This window comes from Rattus rattus, chromosome 1 (assembly GCF_011064425.1).
Source record: "Rattus rattus isolate New Zealand chromosome 1, Rrattus_CSIRO_v1, whole genome shotgun sequence".
Taxonomy (NCBI): Eukaryota; Metazoa; Chordata; class Mammalia; order Rodentia; family Muridae; genus Rattus; species Rattus rattus.
In genome coordinates this window covers 129,206,175-129,225,922 of record NC_046154.1, presented here as the reverse complement: position 1 = coordinate 129,225,922, position 19,748 = coordinate 129,206,175, and the positions used below count along the sequence as shown (strand labels likewise).

General features: G+C 41.2%; 1 protein-coding gene across 1 annotated transcript in view; it reads right to left on the bottom strand.

Moving 5' to 3' along the window:
• Positions 1–19,748, bottom strand: part of Slc26a7 (solute carrier family 26 member 7) — a 121,027-nt gene that overhangs the window by 25,002 nt on the left and 76,277 nt on the right. The window contains exons 8-11 of the mRNA XM_032904998.1: positions 19,356–19,503; positions 17,171–17,284; positions 8,239–8,316; positions 7,205–7,300 (exon numbers count right to left, since the gene is read on the bottom strand). Of these exons, the coding sequence (XP_032760889.1) occupies positions 7,205–7,300; positions 8,239–8,316; positions 17,171–17,284; positions 19,356–19,503 (436 nt within the window). The remainder of the gene's footprint in view (positions 1–7,204; positions 7,301–8,238; positions 8,317–17,170; positions 17,285–19,355; positions 19,504–19,748) is intronic.

Sequence of the window (19,748 nt, the reverse complement as noted above, 5' to 3'; positions counted from 1 at the left end):
GTAAATAATTGGTGTGTACGTGCTCAAAAATATGTCAGAATTTCCGACTGTTTCTTATGGAACATGATCATATTATAAGCAACTATTTGCAGGATTTTGTCACTCTCAACAAGTTTCCATTTACTATGATTACTGTACAAATAACTGATATAATTTGTAACTATTCTCAAAGCTCAATATTAAACTGAATAAAAAAACACTGGTTTTAGATCAACTCCTAGAAAGAACGTTACTTATAAAAGTACACTTCCTATAAAAGATAAAATATCAGGGCTGACTTAGTTCTTAGGACTTCAAAGATGTTTAGGGAAAAAATTATTTTAATTGGAATTTTAACTTTATAAGATTGCCCACCATATGAAATTACGATCTCAACAAAATTTTGTAATATGAAGCTGGTATTTCTAGGCTTAGTGATGAACATAGCTTCAACAACAAAATATAATTTATGAAACCAAGTCAGGTTATACCTCTAAAGACAAAACTCTATATTTATAAAATACTAGACGAAGAGATGTTTTCAAATTATTTTTCCCAAATAACCTACACCATTCGCCTATGCCTGCAATGCTAGCTTGTTTTCTTCCTGTTTCAATGTTTTAATATACTTTCAAAAACATTATTTCATGTTATCCACAAGTGAGATTGAAAACTCACTCTCTCTGTAACCTAAAAATAGCATAAATTCTTGGTGACAGCTGTACCACTCACCCTCCTCCCAGCTGAGTGAGGGATTATCTCAGAAGGGGTTGGAAGGATTGTTAAGAGCCAGAGGCAGTGGGTGACTACAGCAAAAGTGTTTTCTGGGTCAACAAGACAACTGTATTTACAAACTACCTCATATGCAACATATGTTCAAGTCGTGTGCAAGCTTAAACTGGACAGTCATGCAAAGAGGGTAGTGGTAAGCGCAGCTTTCCACGTCTGAAGAATTTGGGGTGATTCATAGCTCATAGGAGAGGGAGAATCTGTTTTCTTTAAGGGTGTGACCTCTGGTAGGTTAACCACACTCTAGGGGTTAGCTTGACTCTTACAGCATTTAGGCAACACAAATTGAACTACATAAGCTTTAAAAAAAAAAAAAAAAAAAAAGCATGAAGCTGGCTGAGTAGAGGGTGGGGTGGGGGTGGATCCAGGAGGAGTTGGAGGCAGGGCATGAAATAATCAAAATACATTGTATGGAATTTTTGGTATTAGAAGAAAAGAAATGCAAAACATTTGCTTAGAAAGGAAAATGGAGATCTTGAGAGGTGGAAATCTAGAGAGACTCATTCATTCCTTAAACAAGTCTGAGGGAAATAGCTCTAGAGTGGAGTTGTTATAGACTTGAAATGATTTTCTTGTGTCTTATCCACACAAAACTAGTTTAAAATAAGGGGTTTTGAAAAGCTAAGCCCTTGGAAGTAAATGGAGGGGCTTTTCTCCAGAAAATCTCCCCTTTATATGATTTATCATAGGGTCATCCAAGCCTGCCACCCCTTAGGTTGAGACACAGTTGTTCTCTTTAATTCAGAAACTGGCCGCCATTTTAGCCTTTATTTCCACACACTGTATCTTTCCTCACTAACCTATGATATTATATTTAATCCTATACAAAATATAGGTGCAAGTTTTTTTTACTATAACTTCCATTTCCATAATGATTCTGAGCTCTACCTATCCTCTGGTGCTGAGCCTGCCTGAGTGTGGCAGAACAGTACCTCATCAGAATGTTGAGCCCCGCTCCTCCCGACCAATCTCTATAATTACCCAAGGACTTGGGGGTTTTAGGTCTTGTCACTTAAGAAAGAAAGCATGTAGCCTGGAGGCCAGAATTCATTAGAGCAGCCAAAAAATTGCAGTACCATCTGGCTCTCTATTATTTAATTTAATTTTTTGTGAGACTTTCAGACATAAGCACTATATATACATCAGTTCTGCCCCTACTTTGTCCCCTTCCATCTGCCTATGTCTTCCTACTCCCTCTCAAATTCATGACCTCTTCTTCTTTTCCTTTAATTACTGTGGTTTTATACATGCACATAACCAGAGCCTCCCAAGTCTGCTTAGTGTTCATATGTATACGGCTGGTGCCAGAGGATTGGATAACCCATCAAGTTGTACATCCCTGGAGACTGGTTCTTCCTCTCTTGGCAGCCATTGATTGTCCATAGATATTCATCTAGGTGCATGGCCTTATGAGAGTCCCCTACGTTGGCATATTAACTGGTGCTGACAGGTGCATGCCTTGTTTAGGCAACCATATTTTTAAGATTTCATGGGTGAAGCTTCCTATCATAAAGAGAGCACTATCTTCCAGCACCCATTATGGTCCTCTGGCTCGTACAATATTTCCATCCTCTCTTCTATACTTTTTCCTGAGTCTTAGGAAAGACATGCTGTCTTGTAGATATATTAACTGGTATTAGGAGCCTACCCCATATTTGGACCAGTGGTGGGTTTCTGTAAGGGGCTTCATCTGCTACAGTAAAGGCTTTTTTAAGATTTATTTATTTTATATATAGGAGTACACCGTAGTTGTATTCAGACACACCAGAAGAGGGCATCAGATCCTATGTCAGATGGATGTGAACCACCATGTGGTTGCTGGGAATTGAACCCAGGACTTTTAGAAGAGCATCCAGTGCTCTTAGCCATTCAACTATCTCTCCAGCCCCCAGTAAAAGCTATTTTGACGGAGGGGGTGATAATTTTACTTATCTGTGGGTGTAAAGATAAGTATTTAGGATACAATACAATTCGGTTCTCCTCTAAGGTCCGTGATCTCAGTAACCAGGCAGTTGGTTGGGTTTACAGTCCCAGGCCTGACCTCCTGGTGAATGGATCTTAAGTCCCACTAGATGGCTAACGGATACGTCCAAGTGACGAGTGACATTATTGGCCTTCTAAGGACATCTCACCACGTTGGTCATTGCTAAGGTTCAAAGGTTTTAGAGCTGGGTGATTCTGTTGACTGTTTTTCTCCCCAGCAGCTGGCACAGTACCTTTGGAGACTATGAGATAATCCTAGAAAGAAGGCTTCCAATTCAGTTTCACCCCAGTTCCTCCAATGCCTAGTTCTGTCGAGTGTGGACTATTTAGCAAGAAGGCCTTCCTTGCAAGTTATGAGAGACAACCAAGTGCAATTGCAAGAAACTATATTATTCTGGGAGTCTCTTGGAGCCTCCTGACCAACAAATCATAGGTAGGTTTCCCAAGCCTGGCATGGGGTTTTTGTTTGGAAGTCTATGGCTCTTGAGGGAAGCATTTCCCAGCATCCTTCATGTCAATTTATTACTCCATCCTGTCCCTCTGTCTGCCTTTACCCTCTGAGTTAGCCCACAATTCTCAGCTCTCTCCCTCTTTCCTCTCTGCACTGTCCTCCCTCTTCTCTTTCCAATCATATCCCCACTGGTCTTTCTTATGTTCCTCTTCATAGCGCCTGTATCTAGAGCACCCTGACATGGTCCTGTTTTACTTTCTGGAGAGTTCTATGGTTACTCCAGGTTATATAGTCATATCTAAAAAGAATAACTATACCTGTGGCATCATCTTGTATAGGTCATGCTCTACAAGTTACTAGTATTTCCTGTGGTTTCTTTAGAGTTAAAATCATCAAATGTAACGTAATAATAAATCAGTGAACAGCTCCATTAGTCAGAATAAGTCCCAGCAGTGTTCTGTAACAATTCCTGCTATACAGGTCCAAATATCATTATATATATAGCAAATATCAGGAATCGTAGGCTTTTGTCCCTCCCACTCTTTTTGAATGAATTGTTTGGAATTCACAGCCCCTAAACACAGGTTTACCTCCAAGCTGCCTGAGATACAGGAGGCATATGTTTTGTTCCTTAAAGACCATGAGTCAAGGGAAAACACTTTAGCAGCTACTGAATTACTCTCTCTCCCCTTGACCTGTATTTTGCTATCTGGTGGGATGATGGATCTACACCATTAAAATTACATAGAACTGATAGGCTTCTGAACTCAGCTCTAAACCTGTGGGTAAAACTCTCATTTAGAATCCTATTTTCTGGGCTGGAGAGATGGCTCAGTGGTTAAGAATACTGACTGCTCTTCTGGAGGTCCTAAGTTCAAATCTCAGCAACCCCATGGTGGCTCACCACCATCTAGAATCCTACTTTCTAATTTTTTACAGGGGATTTTTTCACGTGCAACTCTAAATAGAATCACTTTAAAACTATACGAAAAAAGAATAAAAGACTTCAGTTTTTTAAAGTGGTGACTTCTAATATGATTTTTGAACTTTATACTTTAAAGTCAGTGGTTCTAAACCTTCCTAATGCTGTAACAGTTCCTCATGTTATGGTGACCCCCCCAACCATTTATTTCATAACTGTAATTTTGCTATCATTGTGAATTGTAAAGTAAATATTTTTGGGGATAAAGGTTTGCAAAGGGATTGCAACCCACAGGTTGAGAACCAATGCTTTATTACACACACACATACACACACACACACACACACACACACACACACACACACACACAGAGAGAGAGAGAGAGAGAGACAGACAGACAGACAGACAGACAGTACAAAAAGATCTTTGGTGAAACAGCTAAGAAATGTTTAGAGATATATATCTGTGGCTAATGAGATGGCTCAGTGATTAACAACACTGGCTGATTTTCTAGAGGACCCAGGTTCAATTCCCAGTACCCACATGGCAACTCAGAACTCTAACACCGGTATCTGACACCTTCTTCTGTCCTTAATTGGCACTAAGCACAAAGGTGGCACACAGACACGCATACACAAAAACACCCATAACATAAAATAAACTTTAAAAATAAGAGATATATCAATTCACTCCAGCTATAGTATAATGGAACCTAACACAATGCCCACTGAATGATACTATATCTGCTTTGCCCATGCCCCCTTTTACAGCCTACTCTGTGACTTCATGTAATGACTCCTAAGTCCAGATTTTCAAGATCAATCCCAATCGGTTCACAACTAATTTCCTATTTCATTTTTATACACTTGATTTATTGGAGTTTAGGAGAGCACAGTGCATGTGTGTATGTCAGAGGACAATAGAGAGACACACAGTTCTTTCTTCCCAACATGTGGGTGCTGGGAACCGAACTCAAGTCATCAGGCTTGGCACAGCAGTTGACTATGTTCTGAGCTACCCTGCTTGCCCATAATTACAAGCTCTTAAGCCATTTTTAACATTGTTTAGAAAAACTCTTTCAAAATTAACATGCCCAAATGCATACTTATCAGAACTATCTCAAGATCCCCTCCTTCCCCACTGTGTTTCCTCAGTAGTAGAACTAAGATTCACAGACATGCTATTGTGAGAGATCTTGGAATGTTAACTCACTCAGTTTGCTCTTTCAACTCCCTGTCCAATCTCTCCTGAATGTCTCACAATTGTTCATAAAAACCACTGGAAACCACAACCTCCCTCAGTCCACTGAGGAAGCCCTACCTCACACATTATTTTCCGTTTTTATTTTATCTAACAGCTTCCTACTTAGGGTCTTCCTTTCATAATTAGCATTGTAAACTTTTTTCTGTCCCTCTCTAAGTACAGATTTGTGTATTGGGTTTAGATCATACATTAAATGCATTTGTAGTCTACTTCATTCTTTGTTAAAATAAAGCCAAAGTGTAATGTAAAATGAATCTATGAAAGAAAAAGATCTGAAAAAAATAAATGTTATTTTAGAACCCTAGTTCTAAAGTAAGATTAAACCTGTCAACTACCCAGGAATTCGAATAATGATCATGGATGACACTGGAATCCCATGACATTGTCTCAGTTTTCAATCAGCTGCAGTTTGCCAAGGTTATTAGAATCTTGAATGACCTTTACAATAACAGTTCTGATAAGGGTATATAGAGACAAAAGTTTTTAAGTTTGTTAGCTGCTGCTAGGTCACCAGAGAAGTCGAGTAGAGACACACTTGATGTTCCGACTATATCAAAATTGCGTGGTTGTTTGTGCTACTCCAACTTTCCCCCAACCAGAGAAAACCTACGACTGCATTGAGCACTTTGTGGCTGTTGTGACAAAACACTAGAGGAAAACAACCCAAAACAGAAAAAAAAAAAAACATTTTGTTCTCGTGGCTTCAAGGGTTTTGAGCCATGGAGGTGGTAAGGGCAAATCACTTCACATCATGGTGGCAAGAAACAGGAGAAAAAATGACTGCTAATGGCTTTTCTCTTTCTTCATCTGGTCATTAGCCTCGGGGACTTATGACTAGTCTTTACATCTTAGTTCATTCTCTGGGAAGAACATGACAGACACACCCCAAGTTATCCTTTACTAAGCCCTGGGTTCCTCAGAGGTGAGTGACTTGGGAGCAAAAAATGTGCATCATTTAAAACAGATCCATGGCGAACAATACATTTAAGTTTCTGGGCCTTTCCCTACGTAACCGGTGTCAAGAAGGTCAAGTCATTATCAATGGGTCCTTGCATCCCTCTTTCACTCACCGTTGTGCTGTGGTAAGAGTCACAGAAACAACATAAGGAAAGAAAGCACCAGCATTTGCCAAGAGCTTCATAGCACAAAGGTTCAAAAGAGGAAACACAGGCCACGGCATTTCAATAGGACAAGTGCAGTCTAGAGCAGAACAGAGGCCACTCATGAAATTCCTCACTCACCCTGGAGAGAGGGAGGATTTGGGAATGCTTTTACACAGACCACTTTCTCTAGAATGTAAGTGCACTAAATATTTCGGTTAGCCAACACAAACTTTCTCACTGTTTTCTGTTATCTAATCTGTTCTGTTCCCAGAGATATCTTACTAATGTAATCCTCCCCATGGTTATTAATCTATTTAAAAGACAAGTGGTGAGAGTTTTTGGCATTAACATGGACACCACTGAGAGACCCACTGGGTGTCTATGTATCAAACATTTAATGCTGGATTTTCATGCACGTGATCACTATCATGTGTCTGGGTGACTACTTCCTCAATGAGGTCTGCCTTCAAAATCAATCCATGATTTAAACTGGGCATCCTCAATCCACTCAAATTTAAATCATTCAAATTTAAATTATTCATCAACATAAGATAAATTCTGTGTTCATGCCTTCATTCAAACTGTGAAGATATAACGGGGTGTACACAAGTCTCAAATGGTTAAGCGTATTTCCTGCCAATGAAAGTATTAGAGTACATTTGGTAGCATGTACTTAAGCCAAAGAAGAAAATATCTGGTCAGACTGCCACTTACCCAATCGATTTTATCCACATTCCAGTATTTTTTTAAATCCCGGAACTGTATTAACATTCCTTTCAGTCCCACAACAATAATACTTGCAAGAACGCACTGCAAAGGAAGAATAAGTTGGGGAAGAAGCAGACAAACATTTTAATGTGAATTTAAAAGCATCAAGGTATTGTTGGTTGTTTTTAAAGTAAATTGTTGAAAAAAGCTATCATGAATTTAAGCAATATTTGTTTAAATTAACTTATTTTGTACTTTAGGGAAACAAGATCAATTCTAGCAAATCACAGGGCAAGATTGATGCAAGTCTAAAAAAACAGAAAAGAGAAAGAAAGTGAATTGTGAGGCTGAACGTCCTAAGACTGACCATCCTTTTTATTAGGGTCACTGTATTGTATTTAAAATATGTTGGTTACAGAAATTATGCATTAAACTTATATACTTCAATTGCTGTTCTACTATTAGACACCTTATTTCATAGATACTTACGCCCTTGAGAAATGAACTTAAGTATTAGGCAATCATCTTATGAAAATCATGACTCTTCCTTGGAAAGTTAGGAATTAGAGAACCAGAGGCTAAGGCCAGGATGATAACTGGGGTCCTGTGGGAGCCCTGGTTCTAAAGGGATAGGGAACTTAGTCCTAGAGCTAAGAAATGTGTGGATGCTGTTTCAATGGATTTTGTGCTCTACTCCCTTTCTCCAACCCACGCATTATGCAAAATTCTTTGAAAGCCTCTTTTTTTATTGCTGGAGATCAAACCATGGAATCCACTCATGCTCAGCTGATGCCTTACCATGGAGCTACACCCCCATCCCCAAAGCGTACTTTTCCTGAGCGTATTTCTGTTTCCCACTGATGAGCCAGAAGACTGTCGCCATTTCCTTCCCTTTCTCTCCATCCTCCCTTATACTCAATATTCACTCACGTAAAATGGTTTTCAGATTTAGGATTATTAAAATGTTGTCCTGAGGTTTTTTTAAGTGCAAAAACTATGATTAAAAGTCAAGAAGTATATCATAAAAAACACTACTATACCATGGGCAGCCAGTACAGCAAGGGTCCTATTGCATAGATGACTATAAGGACGAAAATGCAAGATATTAGACAAGCCACCTGCAAAATACAAGACAGACAAAAGAAGAAAGCCTTGAACTCTATTGTTATTTCAAAGCTATGGGAATGGGAGCAAGGAATAAAATGTTGGCACATCATTGTTAAGTTGCCTGGTCTGTTCTTAGCTCTGTCTTGCAGTGAAGAGATACCAAATGTAGCAGTTGACAAACTGGTACAACCACATGAAGTCAATGATGAGACAATTACAAACGTCCATGTACACACACATGCCTACATGCACTCCCACACACACAAATAGGGCACCATTTATTTGCATAATGCATCGAAGCAAAGGCTGGTTACACATGACAGCGAGACCTCAGTGGAAAATTCTATAGCCTAACTCCACTCCTCACTTCCCAGAGGGCCATGTGGATAACAAGGGGAGGATGTTCAGCCTGGGGTTTTTCTCTGTTAACGACATATTTGCACCAAAACTCCCCTGACCTCCACCCTGTGAAGTTCCTCACAAGGAACTCTGGCAACAAAGTGCTCAGATCGGGTAGCAGGCACAGTTTCTCTGCCAGTGCAAGAGACTTAGGTTTACTAATCCTGGGACGTCTTTAGTGTGATGTTCTTTCCCACTGAGCCTGCTCAAAAACCCCTGACTTGCATAGCAGTGAGAGAGAGCCCGATTTCCCAGAAGCAGAAGTCTGACTCCTGAAACACATTTGGACAAACTCACAGGTCCTCAAATATACCTAAAATATCACTATGAAGACATCAAGGGGAATCTCGTTGTGTTGGAATGGCTTGAATTTAAATTAAATATACAAATAAATTCAGAATCTGGCAAGAACAGCTGAAGGTCTCAGACATTGCTGCTGGGGCATGTTGCAGATACGATGAAATCGGCTCGACCATCTCACACAGAGTAAGGCACACACTTACTATAGTCCTAAAATAAACACACAGATTGTGGAGCATCCTCCACACAGCGGTAGGGAAGGAAGCACGTGGAATGAAAACCATTAGTGATAAGAGAAGCTACACACAAAACATACAGTCCTGTATCAATAAGAACTTTTAAGAAAGAAAAGTTATAGGACGCCAGGGGATGGAGGTAGGCACTGAAAATTGAATACAGTTAGACATGGGGAAATACCCATTTGAAACGATAGAAATATTTTACATATTGATTTTGTGGTTATATACTACAACCTTTTCTCGATGCAATTACCTTTACCCTTAAAATGTGATGGCATTTACTAGCGTTAGTAAACCAATATAAGCGTGATTTTACAGAGAGATATTAAAACTGAATCTGTAGCAGCTGCTGGCAGGCATGTGAACACGCCCAGGGGCAGCCAGCATGGACACTTGTCTTGAACTTGATACCTTTGAAGGACACACTTGTGGAGGAGGGGCTGTAAAATAGCAGATGACTCAGTTCATCAGACATGCTCACACATCAGAACAGCTGTGGTTGGGAGCGGCCTGCTTACATGGACGGAAAAAAAAAATACACTAACTGCTAAGTTTTACTTCAGGTGAAAAAGGAAGGAAGGAAGGAAGGAAGGAAGGAAGAAGAAAGGAAGGAAGGAAGGAAGGAAGGAAGGAAGGAAGGAAGGAAGGAAGGAAGGAAGGAAGGAAGAAATGACATTTGTTCTCCCCATAGGACTTTTAAATCCAGTTCTCACTATGTACCTGTGAGCAAGTTCAGTTCTAGGAGCTGAAATGAAATCAGTGTGAAGTCACCATTCCTAAGAGGGCTCTGAGGCATAGCAGTTCATCCAAGGTCACGCCGTGAGGGTCTGGAGGCACAAGGTGGCAGCACATTGGATCCAGAGGCAGACAATTTTGAAGACTTTTCTTTGTTTTTAGTTTGTTGGTTGATTGGTTTATTTCACTTTCTTTGAAGTGTCTTTACGTACAATTCAACATGTATGTATTAACCACTCAAAAATATGTGGTGATTTAGAGAACATTAACCGCCCCCATTTTTAAAACCTTAATTTATTTATGTTCTGTGTATGGCTGTTTGTCTGGGTTTGTGTCTGTGCGTATGTGCCTGGTACTCATACAGGCCAGAAGAGGGTGTCCCGTCTCCTGGAACTAGAGTTCCAGGAAGTTGCTCGTGACAGGAAGTTCGTGACAGGAATTAAAACTTTAAACCTCTGAAGAGCAATCAGTGTTCGAAGTTGCTGAGTCATTTCTCCAGCCCATTCCCCTTCTTTCTAAGCAAATGTTTAACTTAACATAAACCTACGGGTTTGGAAAAGTTTTCTAACTTCTGTCAAGAATCGCTGGTGATGGGAAAATATAAATTCTGAATATAGACGTGGATATTGCACAGTGGCAGGACACAGGGCAGAGTGAGGGAAATAGCGATCTTTCTCTTTCCCTATCTGTCTCTCTGCTTCTTACTCGTCTCTCTAAAGGACATCAAACGTGGCTATCTTGTTTTTAATAGCCTTCAACACTGAGAATAAGTCTAATGCCTATTAGCCTAATAATGCATAAAGGGTGATGTTTCCAAAGGTTTGTTTACTTTTTGAGTTTCGTTTTACTTATTAACAATGTGCCCTTTTCTTTGACTTGAGTTGAAGTAGGGCATGTGTTACTCTTCTAACCTATGGTATCATCTGCGATTCAAAGTGGAACATTTAGTTTTCAGCACTGGCAATGCAGATTTTGCGAGCACACGGTTGGATTGATTTGACATTACTCGACGTGAGGCAGTTGAACAAGCTCAAGATGTAGTTTTTAAAGTTCCTGGATAGATTATCATCTACTAAAGCCGCTATGAAACGCTACAGAGCAGCTAAATGATAGGACGTGATGTGCAACTCCCTTGGGCTCTTCACTGATAATATTTGATTTGCTTCCACGTCAGAAAACAAACGCAGCATAAGTGAGCCTTCAGTAAGTTTTAGGAGGAGTTCGGTTATAAACGCTGAGGGCAAGTGTTCATATCCTTACCATCCAAGAGGCAACCAGTGCCTGTGGAGTTTCCTCTTCAATACTTTCCATGGCACACTGACTAAATGCCAGGACATTTTTTGTCTTAAAACTTTAAGCAGTCATGTCTAACAGTTAAGTCTGCATAAAAGTTAATGAAATCACATTTTTTCATGTTTTAATTACAAGGTTATATACATGTATAGGTATGTGTATATGTGTGAACATTACATAAATTCCCTTTCAGAGACACAAAGGAAATTACCTCCATAGCGCCATTCCATCCTGCATATTCCTTACAAAGATGGCCACTGCAGGCTTTAGAGTCCCCCACAATCATGCAATACTTAGTTGGAAAGAGAGGGAGATCCCAATTGTTAGCTTCCTAAGCAGGAGTCAATTAATGCCCAGACTTAGAAAAGGTAGTGGAATTGTAATAATAATAATAATAATAATAATAATAATAACAATAATAATAATAAAACACACAGGAAAGGGGAGAAAGAAAGAACGAAAGGCAGGTCATGGGGCAACATGGCTAAATTAAGAAGGCCTTGAAGACAATGCCAGCCGTGAGCCAACTTCTGGGAGAATCAAAAGAATACAGTTTTGCAAATTAGAGCCCAGAGGCAATCTTAGCCTTGCAGAAAAGCACGCCAACTGCTGTTTTCAGCTGTGGCTGTGCAGCCTCTGCAGCAGATGCTGTCTGCCATCCCTCGTGGTTCTGCGAGCCTCCTGAAGTCCCTGAAAAGCACTGATGTATTTCCTCTGTTGGAAGTGAAGAGGAGCGTGCAGGAGAGGAAGCCAGGGGACACGGAGCTCCTGCACGGAGCTAACGCTCCAGAAGGGAAGGGAGGAGTAAGAAACAGTATCCAGTTGTGCTCTTCGTCTTGCTCTCTGGAGGCTGCTCTTAGAGACACAGGCTTTGGGCATCACATGGGAAGGAGAACCCTGCTAAGAGCACCGCCACGCGTGTGACTTTGACCAGAGCACTTGCTAGTAAGTGATCAGACTCTGCTGTTATTCCTGTGGAAACAGTGAGTCTCTACACTCCACTCACTCACATACAATAGCCCTAGAGCCCTGCCCCATAATCACAATAGGCTCCTAAGTACTTGAAAATGGACTAGTCTGTATTAGGATTAATCCGCACATGTAAGGTATATACCAGATTCCTCAGTTTTACTGAGGGTAAAATATTTTTGAAAAACTGTGAATACTTTTCTAATTCATGTTGAAATTTAATTACTCTATCAGGTAAGTTAAAATGCATTAAAATCAGTCTTAATAGGTTTTCATTTTGAAAGATGTGGCCACTAGATAACTTAAATTGCTGACCTAGCTCATATTGTATTTCTTTTGAACAGGACTTCTCTAAAGTACGTGACCAAATGCCTGATTTTAAAAAGACTCTTTTCCACTAATAAATGTACTACAATACATTTAAAATTTATAAATTATAATAAAAAAATTGCCTGATAAATAAAAAAGAAATCTCTGGCATAATGGCAGCAAAACTGGTCAATGACATCAGATGTCATTCCTAGCCATCTTTCTTTCGTGACGTGCTCGGTACCTGGCTAACTGAACACCAAGAATACAATGAGCAAATGAACAGCAGCGGAGCAGTAGCAGACAGAAGCTGTGCTCTCTGGCGGGTTAGGTTTAAGGCTGGAAAGAAGATATCGATCATACAGTCACATTAGTGAGCACAGAATGTCAACGGCGCACAAAACGTGAAGAGAAGAACCGAGGCCCACAAGTGTTAGCGATAGCTGCAGCATAGAAGGGAACAGCCAAAGAGGAACACGAAGGGATAACAAAGGGAGTGGAGCCTACCAGACAGAGAAGAATCGTGCACCGGAAAGTTGAGCATGAGGCAGGACCCAGGCCCGTGAGGTTTAGAGAAATGCTTCAGCAGTTAAGGGCTCAGGCTGCAACTCTAGGACCTAAGTTCATTTCCGAAATGGCTTTACTCCTCCTCTTTAGTGCCTGCAACTCCAGTTTCAAGAGATTCAACACCCTGTTTCTGTCCTCTGCAGACACCGCATGGGTGTGCACATTGCACACTGAATGACACATGCTTGTAAGTAATACTATCATGAAACCTTAAGAAGGGAGGACGGGGGCTGGAGAGATGGCTCAGTGGTTAAGAGCACTGACTGCTGGGGTTGGGGATTTAGCTCAGTGGTAGAGCCCTTGCCTAGCAAGCGCAAGGCCCTGGGTTCGGTCCCCAGCTCCAAAAGAAAAGAGAAAAGAAAAAAAGAAAGAAAGAAAAGAAAAGAGCACTGACTGCTCTTCCAGAGGTCCTGAGTTCAAATCCCAGCAAGCACATGGTGGCTCACAGCCATCTGTAATGGGGATCTGATGCCCTCTTCTGGTGTGTCTGAAGACAACAGCAGTGTACTCATATACATTAAATAAATAAATCTTTTTTTAGAAAAAGAAGGAAGAATGGTAGGAACAAAGGAACGAGGGAAAGTAAAGATACGCAGCTGAGCCTTATCTAGGGAAGTGCTAGACTGTGTAGGGACAATCAATTTCTGGCCTAACAAAGTCTTTTCTGGGACTGGAGGAAGAGATAAGACGGTGTTGTTTATAGAGCTGGGATTGAGTCCTGGGCATGGCAGCCAAGTGTTATTATCACTTAGCTATATCTTCAGCCTTACATCGATAACTACTACTACACACAAATATCGCAGAGAAGTATTCCTCTGGGCATACCGAAGCTGTTGTGGGCGGTAAAGTAATTAATAAAGGTAATGTGCTTATCATTTGTGCTTTGATGAGTTGTAATTAGCTAAAAAGTTGAAGGGCTTTTACACATAACCCAGGTTAATTTAGTGGGTATACACTCCAGCGCCTAGGGGAGGAAGAACTGTTGAAGAGTCTGCACTTTGAAATCATGAAGTGTGAGAGGGGGGCTTTTTACAAGTGCCCTAAATAGAGCCAAACTTTGAAGATGCACTTAGAGCTCTCTTCAAGACAGCTATCCACTGTACCTATGTGCACTTAGTGGTGGCAGCATTAAAGGTCTGAAATGGATAGCAGAGTGTCCTCAGTTTGAGCATGCACGTGAGCTCTCTTCCTGTGCTGTTGGAAAGGAGTGGTTAAGACACAGAGCCATCACCTCAGGAAGCAGGGTACCCTGAGAATATTCTGCAAGCGGGTTTTAGTGCTTCTGCTAGATTTGTTTCTTTTGAAGTTTGATGAACAGAATACCATGCAAGTGGGAAAAACCTTTACAAAGTCTTTAGAGATGTTCTCTTGTTGCGATCATTTAACTATGCGACCCCAGATCAAAGACAGAGATCACTTAGGAAATCACTAAGATTTCATACTTAGGACGAATTTTCTGAAGTGTTCTTTCTCTGAAACCTTCGCTGTTGAAAGTTACAAAGACTGATCTTGTCACTTAAGCAGTAATTAAAAATGCATGCAGCATGCCAAAGGCCAGAGACGACACGCATCACGGTGGATACACATCCCACGGATAGACCTCAGGACTGCATTTCAGCCTCTCTGTCTCTAAGACAAGTGACAATATCATATCAGCTTTCTCAAGCACCCGCAGCAAGTGTGAGGGCCAACTAGGATGAGAAAACCAGCCCAGGAGAAAGCCATCCTAGGCACACAAAAACAGTAACAGAGGAAGCCTAATCAACTCGACTGTAATCATTGACATTTCAAGAGTGGCTCCTGTCTGCTTATGTGTTTCACTAGCTGAGCGTGTGTCAATTCCTCTAACCTTTATACAGTTGCAATTCTGCTTTGTCAGCTGAGTCCACTCAAGCCCGAGGAGTTACTGGTGGAGCCACAGTGCAAGCCCTGCTTCTAAAACCTTCCCTTGGCACATTTCATTCTATAAGCCTAAACGGGAAAACAAAAAAACCTAACACGTTCACTTTTTAAAGAGGTGTCTGAAGAAAATCTATAGCAACCTAGAATGTTGCGGGAAGGAGTTGCAAGAGAAAAGGATCTCAAACATTTAAGAGTCAATTACAAAAAGATTTGTAGACACCGTGAACCTGGACTGGAAATCACTAACTTCGTAGAAACCCATCAAAGTATGTGATGTCATGAATCTGAGCTTACATAAGAATTTTGCTTCTTAAACAAGTTATAGTAATTATTTGTTAAATTGTAGTGTATTAAAAATGGATTGCTGCATCAATGACAGTGGTTCTCAACCTGTGGCCTGCAACCCCATGGGGAGGTTTGAGTAACCTTTTCACAAGAGTCACCTAAAACCATTGAAAACCTCAGATGTTTACATTATGATTCATAACAGTAGAAAAATTAGCTTTGAAGTAGCCACAAAATAACTTCATGGTGGGGATGTCATCACAAGAGGAAATTAATTAAAGGGTCACAGCATCAGGAAGGTTGAGAACCAGGGGTATATAGCATCAGTTTTATTCAATATTATTTATCTGTATTCATCTTGATTCTTACCCACAAGGTCATAAAACTTACACTTTTCTCATGTGTTGTCCTACAACTTAAAAACTATATTAAAAAACTATATATATAAGGTAAACCTCTAAGAAATGTTTACATTTGCATGTAAAATCATTTATGGATTTTCATCCAATTCTTATTATTTAATAATGGCTAGCTGTGATTGCTAATTTCTTATGATATAACATCAATTTTCTTCATGGGTCACTGGTTAAGAGTATAAATCACTCAGAGTTTAAGTCCCAGCTTTGTCATTCCCAAGGTCTGTGCCGTGAGATTGTATTACAGTTCAGGACAGCCCATCCTGAAGAGAAGCTCCTTACGTCAGAAAATAAACAACTCAACATAGCTTCAGGAACTCCCTAATCTGACCAGACTCACTAGGTTCCTCCCTCCCAGGAGTCAATATAAAGACTACAGAATCAGTTACAGATAAGCCAAGCTGCAAAGGATACCCTCAAACCAGACCAGCTTCCGGGAAGAAACCAGCTGGCTACCTGCAGAGACTTAGACCAACTGGGACACCTGGAAAGGACACTCTCCCACCTGTTGAGCTGCCTGCCGGCTGTGCAGTGTGCCCCAGATTCCCAGATTTTGTGAACTGTCACCCATCCTGTGGTGGGCTTTGATGGTGCATCTTTCTTTGAGTCATTTCTACTCCTGCAAGCACTCCTTTACCTGTATTCCTGTTGTAACCTCATTGGTTCTCTAAGCTGGACTTTGGTAGCATCTGTACTATACGGACATAAAATTTGTTGCGGGATGCCTACCTTGGCTGAGTAGATTTGTATTAGGGGGAATCTCCCTAGGAAAGGCTTCATCTTTCAAAAAAGCTTGCAAAAAAAAGTATGAATCCACCTAATTTTCTAAAACATATATAAAACAATTGTTCCTTTAACCACAAATATTCACATATATAGAATGGTGCCTTGGCACATTTTCTCACTGATATATACAGAAATGTTATCAAGATATATTGTGCCTGCACTTGGTTTTATTTTATGACAAGGAAGTGAACAAAAAGGAGAAGGAGGGGGAGGAGCAGGAGGAGGGGGAGGGGGAGGGGGAGGGGAGGAGGAGCAGGAGGAGGAGGACGAGCAGGAGGAGGAGGGGGAGGAGGAGCAGGAGGAGGAGGAGGAAGCTAAAGAACAAAAAAGAAAAGAAGTCAGGCAGACTGTTGAGATTAACTAAAAAACCACTAGAGGGAGCGCTGGCTTCAAGATTGTTAATAAAGCTACCGTGGATACGGAAAGCAGCAGTTTGGTGTTTGAATCCTTGAGCCTGTGGAAAAGTCATCGTTGATGGGAAAAATACGAAAAAGAGGGGAATCAGAACAGGACGGAGGGAGTAGAAGAGGGAAGGAGGAAGGGCTTCTAGAAGCTGCTTCGGAAACGTGAATCAGCAGCGTTTTCAAGGCTCAATAGAGCACCCTTCCACTCTGAGAAGGGGGTGACGGCCCCACAGCCCCTTTTCCCTGCAGAACAGTTGTTACCTGTGTCTTTGCACCCGTGCTGTACAGACCAGCTGTCCTTCCCATGGCGGCGGCGCTTGGGATGCAGAAGAGAAATGAAGGAATCACGTTGCTGAGACCATGGGCCAAAAATTCCTGTGAGATTAGTTATGGGAGAGTGGAACATTTCTTTATCAAAATCCCCTTCTATGGTACCAGGTACAAGTCGTCAAAGAACCAAGCTTGTTTATGCTCAGCTACTATTCTCCTCACCAGCTGAGATGCGATAGTTTGTAATAAAAATAGCTAACATTCATAGACTGCTTGCGATCCTCCAAGGCTATTCTAAGCACATGGCTCAACTCTCATAATGAACCCGTGAGGAGATTCTAACTATTCATGATTTCCATGGTCCCATTGCCCATTTCTATCTTCTAGGTATTCCCGGTAGGGTTTTTATTCCCACCCTTCCTTTCCTCAATGATCTCTGCCTTACCAACACCAATGGCGACTGCTTTGTTTACCTGGTATAAAGACGCATTTGACACAGTTGCTCATTCCATCCTTCTTAAAGAGTCCCTTCAATTGGCTTCTTGGATCTCTCTCTCTCTCTCTCTCTCTCTCTCTCTCTCTCTCTCTCTCTCTCTCTCTCTCTCTCTCTCTCTCTCTCTCTCCGGATGTCACTTCTCAGTTTCTTTTGCTATCTAATTAATTGCAACCGTAGGGCAACTTCTCTTGTCCGTCTACATCTTAACTACCCAAACACACCCTGGCGACTCCCAAATTTACATCTTCACCTCATACTACTCTTATCTCCAGATTGCTGCATCCAACCTACTATTTGTCATCAACATTTGATGGCTAATGGGAAATCAGGAACTACTTTATAGGTTTCTACCATCCTAATCACGTCATTACAAATCTAGGCCCCAAACTGTACAGTTATCCATGACTCTTACCAGAACCTCCATGTACAGGCCAGTGCCCATCCACATGTGCCCTTCCTCCCCAGGACCTGGCCCAGTCATCATGTTTTTACTGGGTAAATGGAAAAAAATCCTCCTAATGTCTTGCCTGTCCCTGTTGATATCAATTACTATAAATGATATCTCTGGTCTCAGAGAGCTGTGGTTCTGGCAAGAAAATGTAGACAGCAGATAGAGAAAGCTAGAAAGCAAATAGGAAGACTGTGGGGAGAGCTGGATTTGAGGAGTTTGGGCAACAGAAGTCTTCCTATGATGTGAGTGACTGAATAAGGCAGTTATCCAGAAATGTGAGCACAGCATTCCATGAAATAGAGCTCTGAGTACAGATTTCCCAGCCAGAATCTTGACTAGTAAGTTTGAAGGAGAGGTAGAAAGTGTCGTTAGGACTAAGTGTCTTACGAGACTAGAGAAGAAACGGAATCCTGCAGACATAGAGCCTTGAAAGCCATGATAAAGGGGTCTGTAATTTGAGCATCAAAGAAGGAAGACCCGGGAGTTTCTGAGTGGAGGAAAACATTCATCTGTGTCGGTTACTATTTTATCCCTGGCACCTACAGTAGGGCTTAATAGATACATATACAGAGAGAACTGAGGTCCCAAAACCTCAGTGTGAACTCTGTGTAGGTAACTCCTCCGTACTTGTTGGCCGTCTACTGCAGCTTCTGTTCATGCCCAGGAAGCTCTACAGAGTCTTGGGGCATGGAAAAGACACTGGGAAACTAGTTTCAGTATACAGGTTGTGTATGCACAACTTCACATCCTGTAGGGTCTTAATAAGAATTGTTATTGTTGGTGGTCCACTTTTGAAATTTCATCGACCATGAAATGATAAATATGCTTGGGTTCTATCCTAAAATCAATTAAAAGAGCCTGAAGGTGTGTGTGTTTCTTTAAAAATATAAAGGGTCAGCGAGATGACTCAGCAGGTAAAGGTATTTGCTACCAAATCTATTGATCTGAGTTCAATCCCAGGGCTCACATGATGGAAACAAAGAATGAAGGCTGCCCTCTGATACACATACAGATAAAAAGACAAGATGAAGAAATTAGTATACTCTAAGCTGTGAACACTAGATTCTCTGTTCCCCGTGAGTGACTCAGAGACTTTCCTGTCCTGTTCTGCCCATGCTTGCTACACATTTAGAAAAGTTATATTTTCAAATGTTGGACCTTTTCAGTACACAAGAGTCTAAAGATTAGTGAAACCCTCTGGCTGGAGAGGGGCTGGGGGCACACTCCACCTGGTTGTCATCAACTGAATATTTGAACTTCTTGGCAGATCCTTGTGCAAGAGCCAGCGAGGCCACATAGCCTACAAGTGCAACTCCAAAAGCTTCCGTGAGCACTGCGGAGAGGATGTTCATTGGGGGAGCACGGGGCGGAGGGATCCTATGGAGAGAAAGACTGAATTGAAGTTATGAACCTTCTTGTCATTTCTACAGGAACTTGCCATGAAATTCATTACAGTAGTGTTCCTGAAGTTTACAAGAAGTCAAATCTCTAAGAGAAACTAAGCAATCTTGGCCTGTATCTTCAATATTATTTAGCAGAAAAACAAAATTGTAAGACACACCACAAGGAGGGCCCCCTGCATTTAGCTGACACTCGCACCCGGAGAATTCAGGTCATACCAC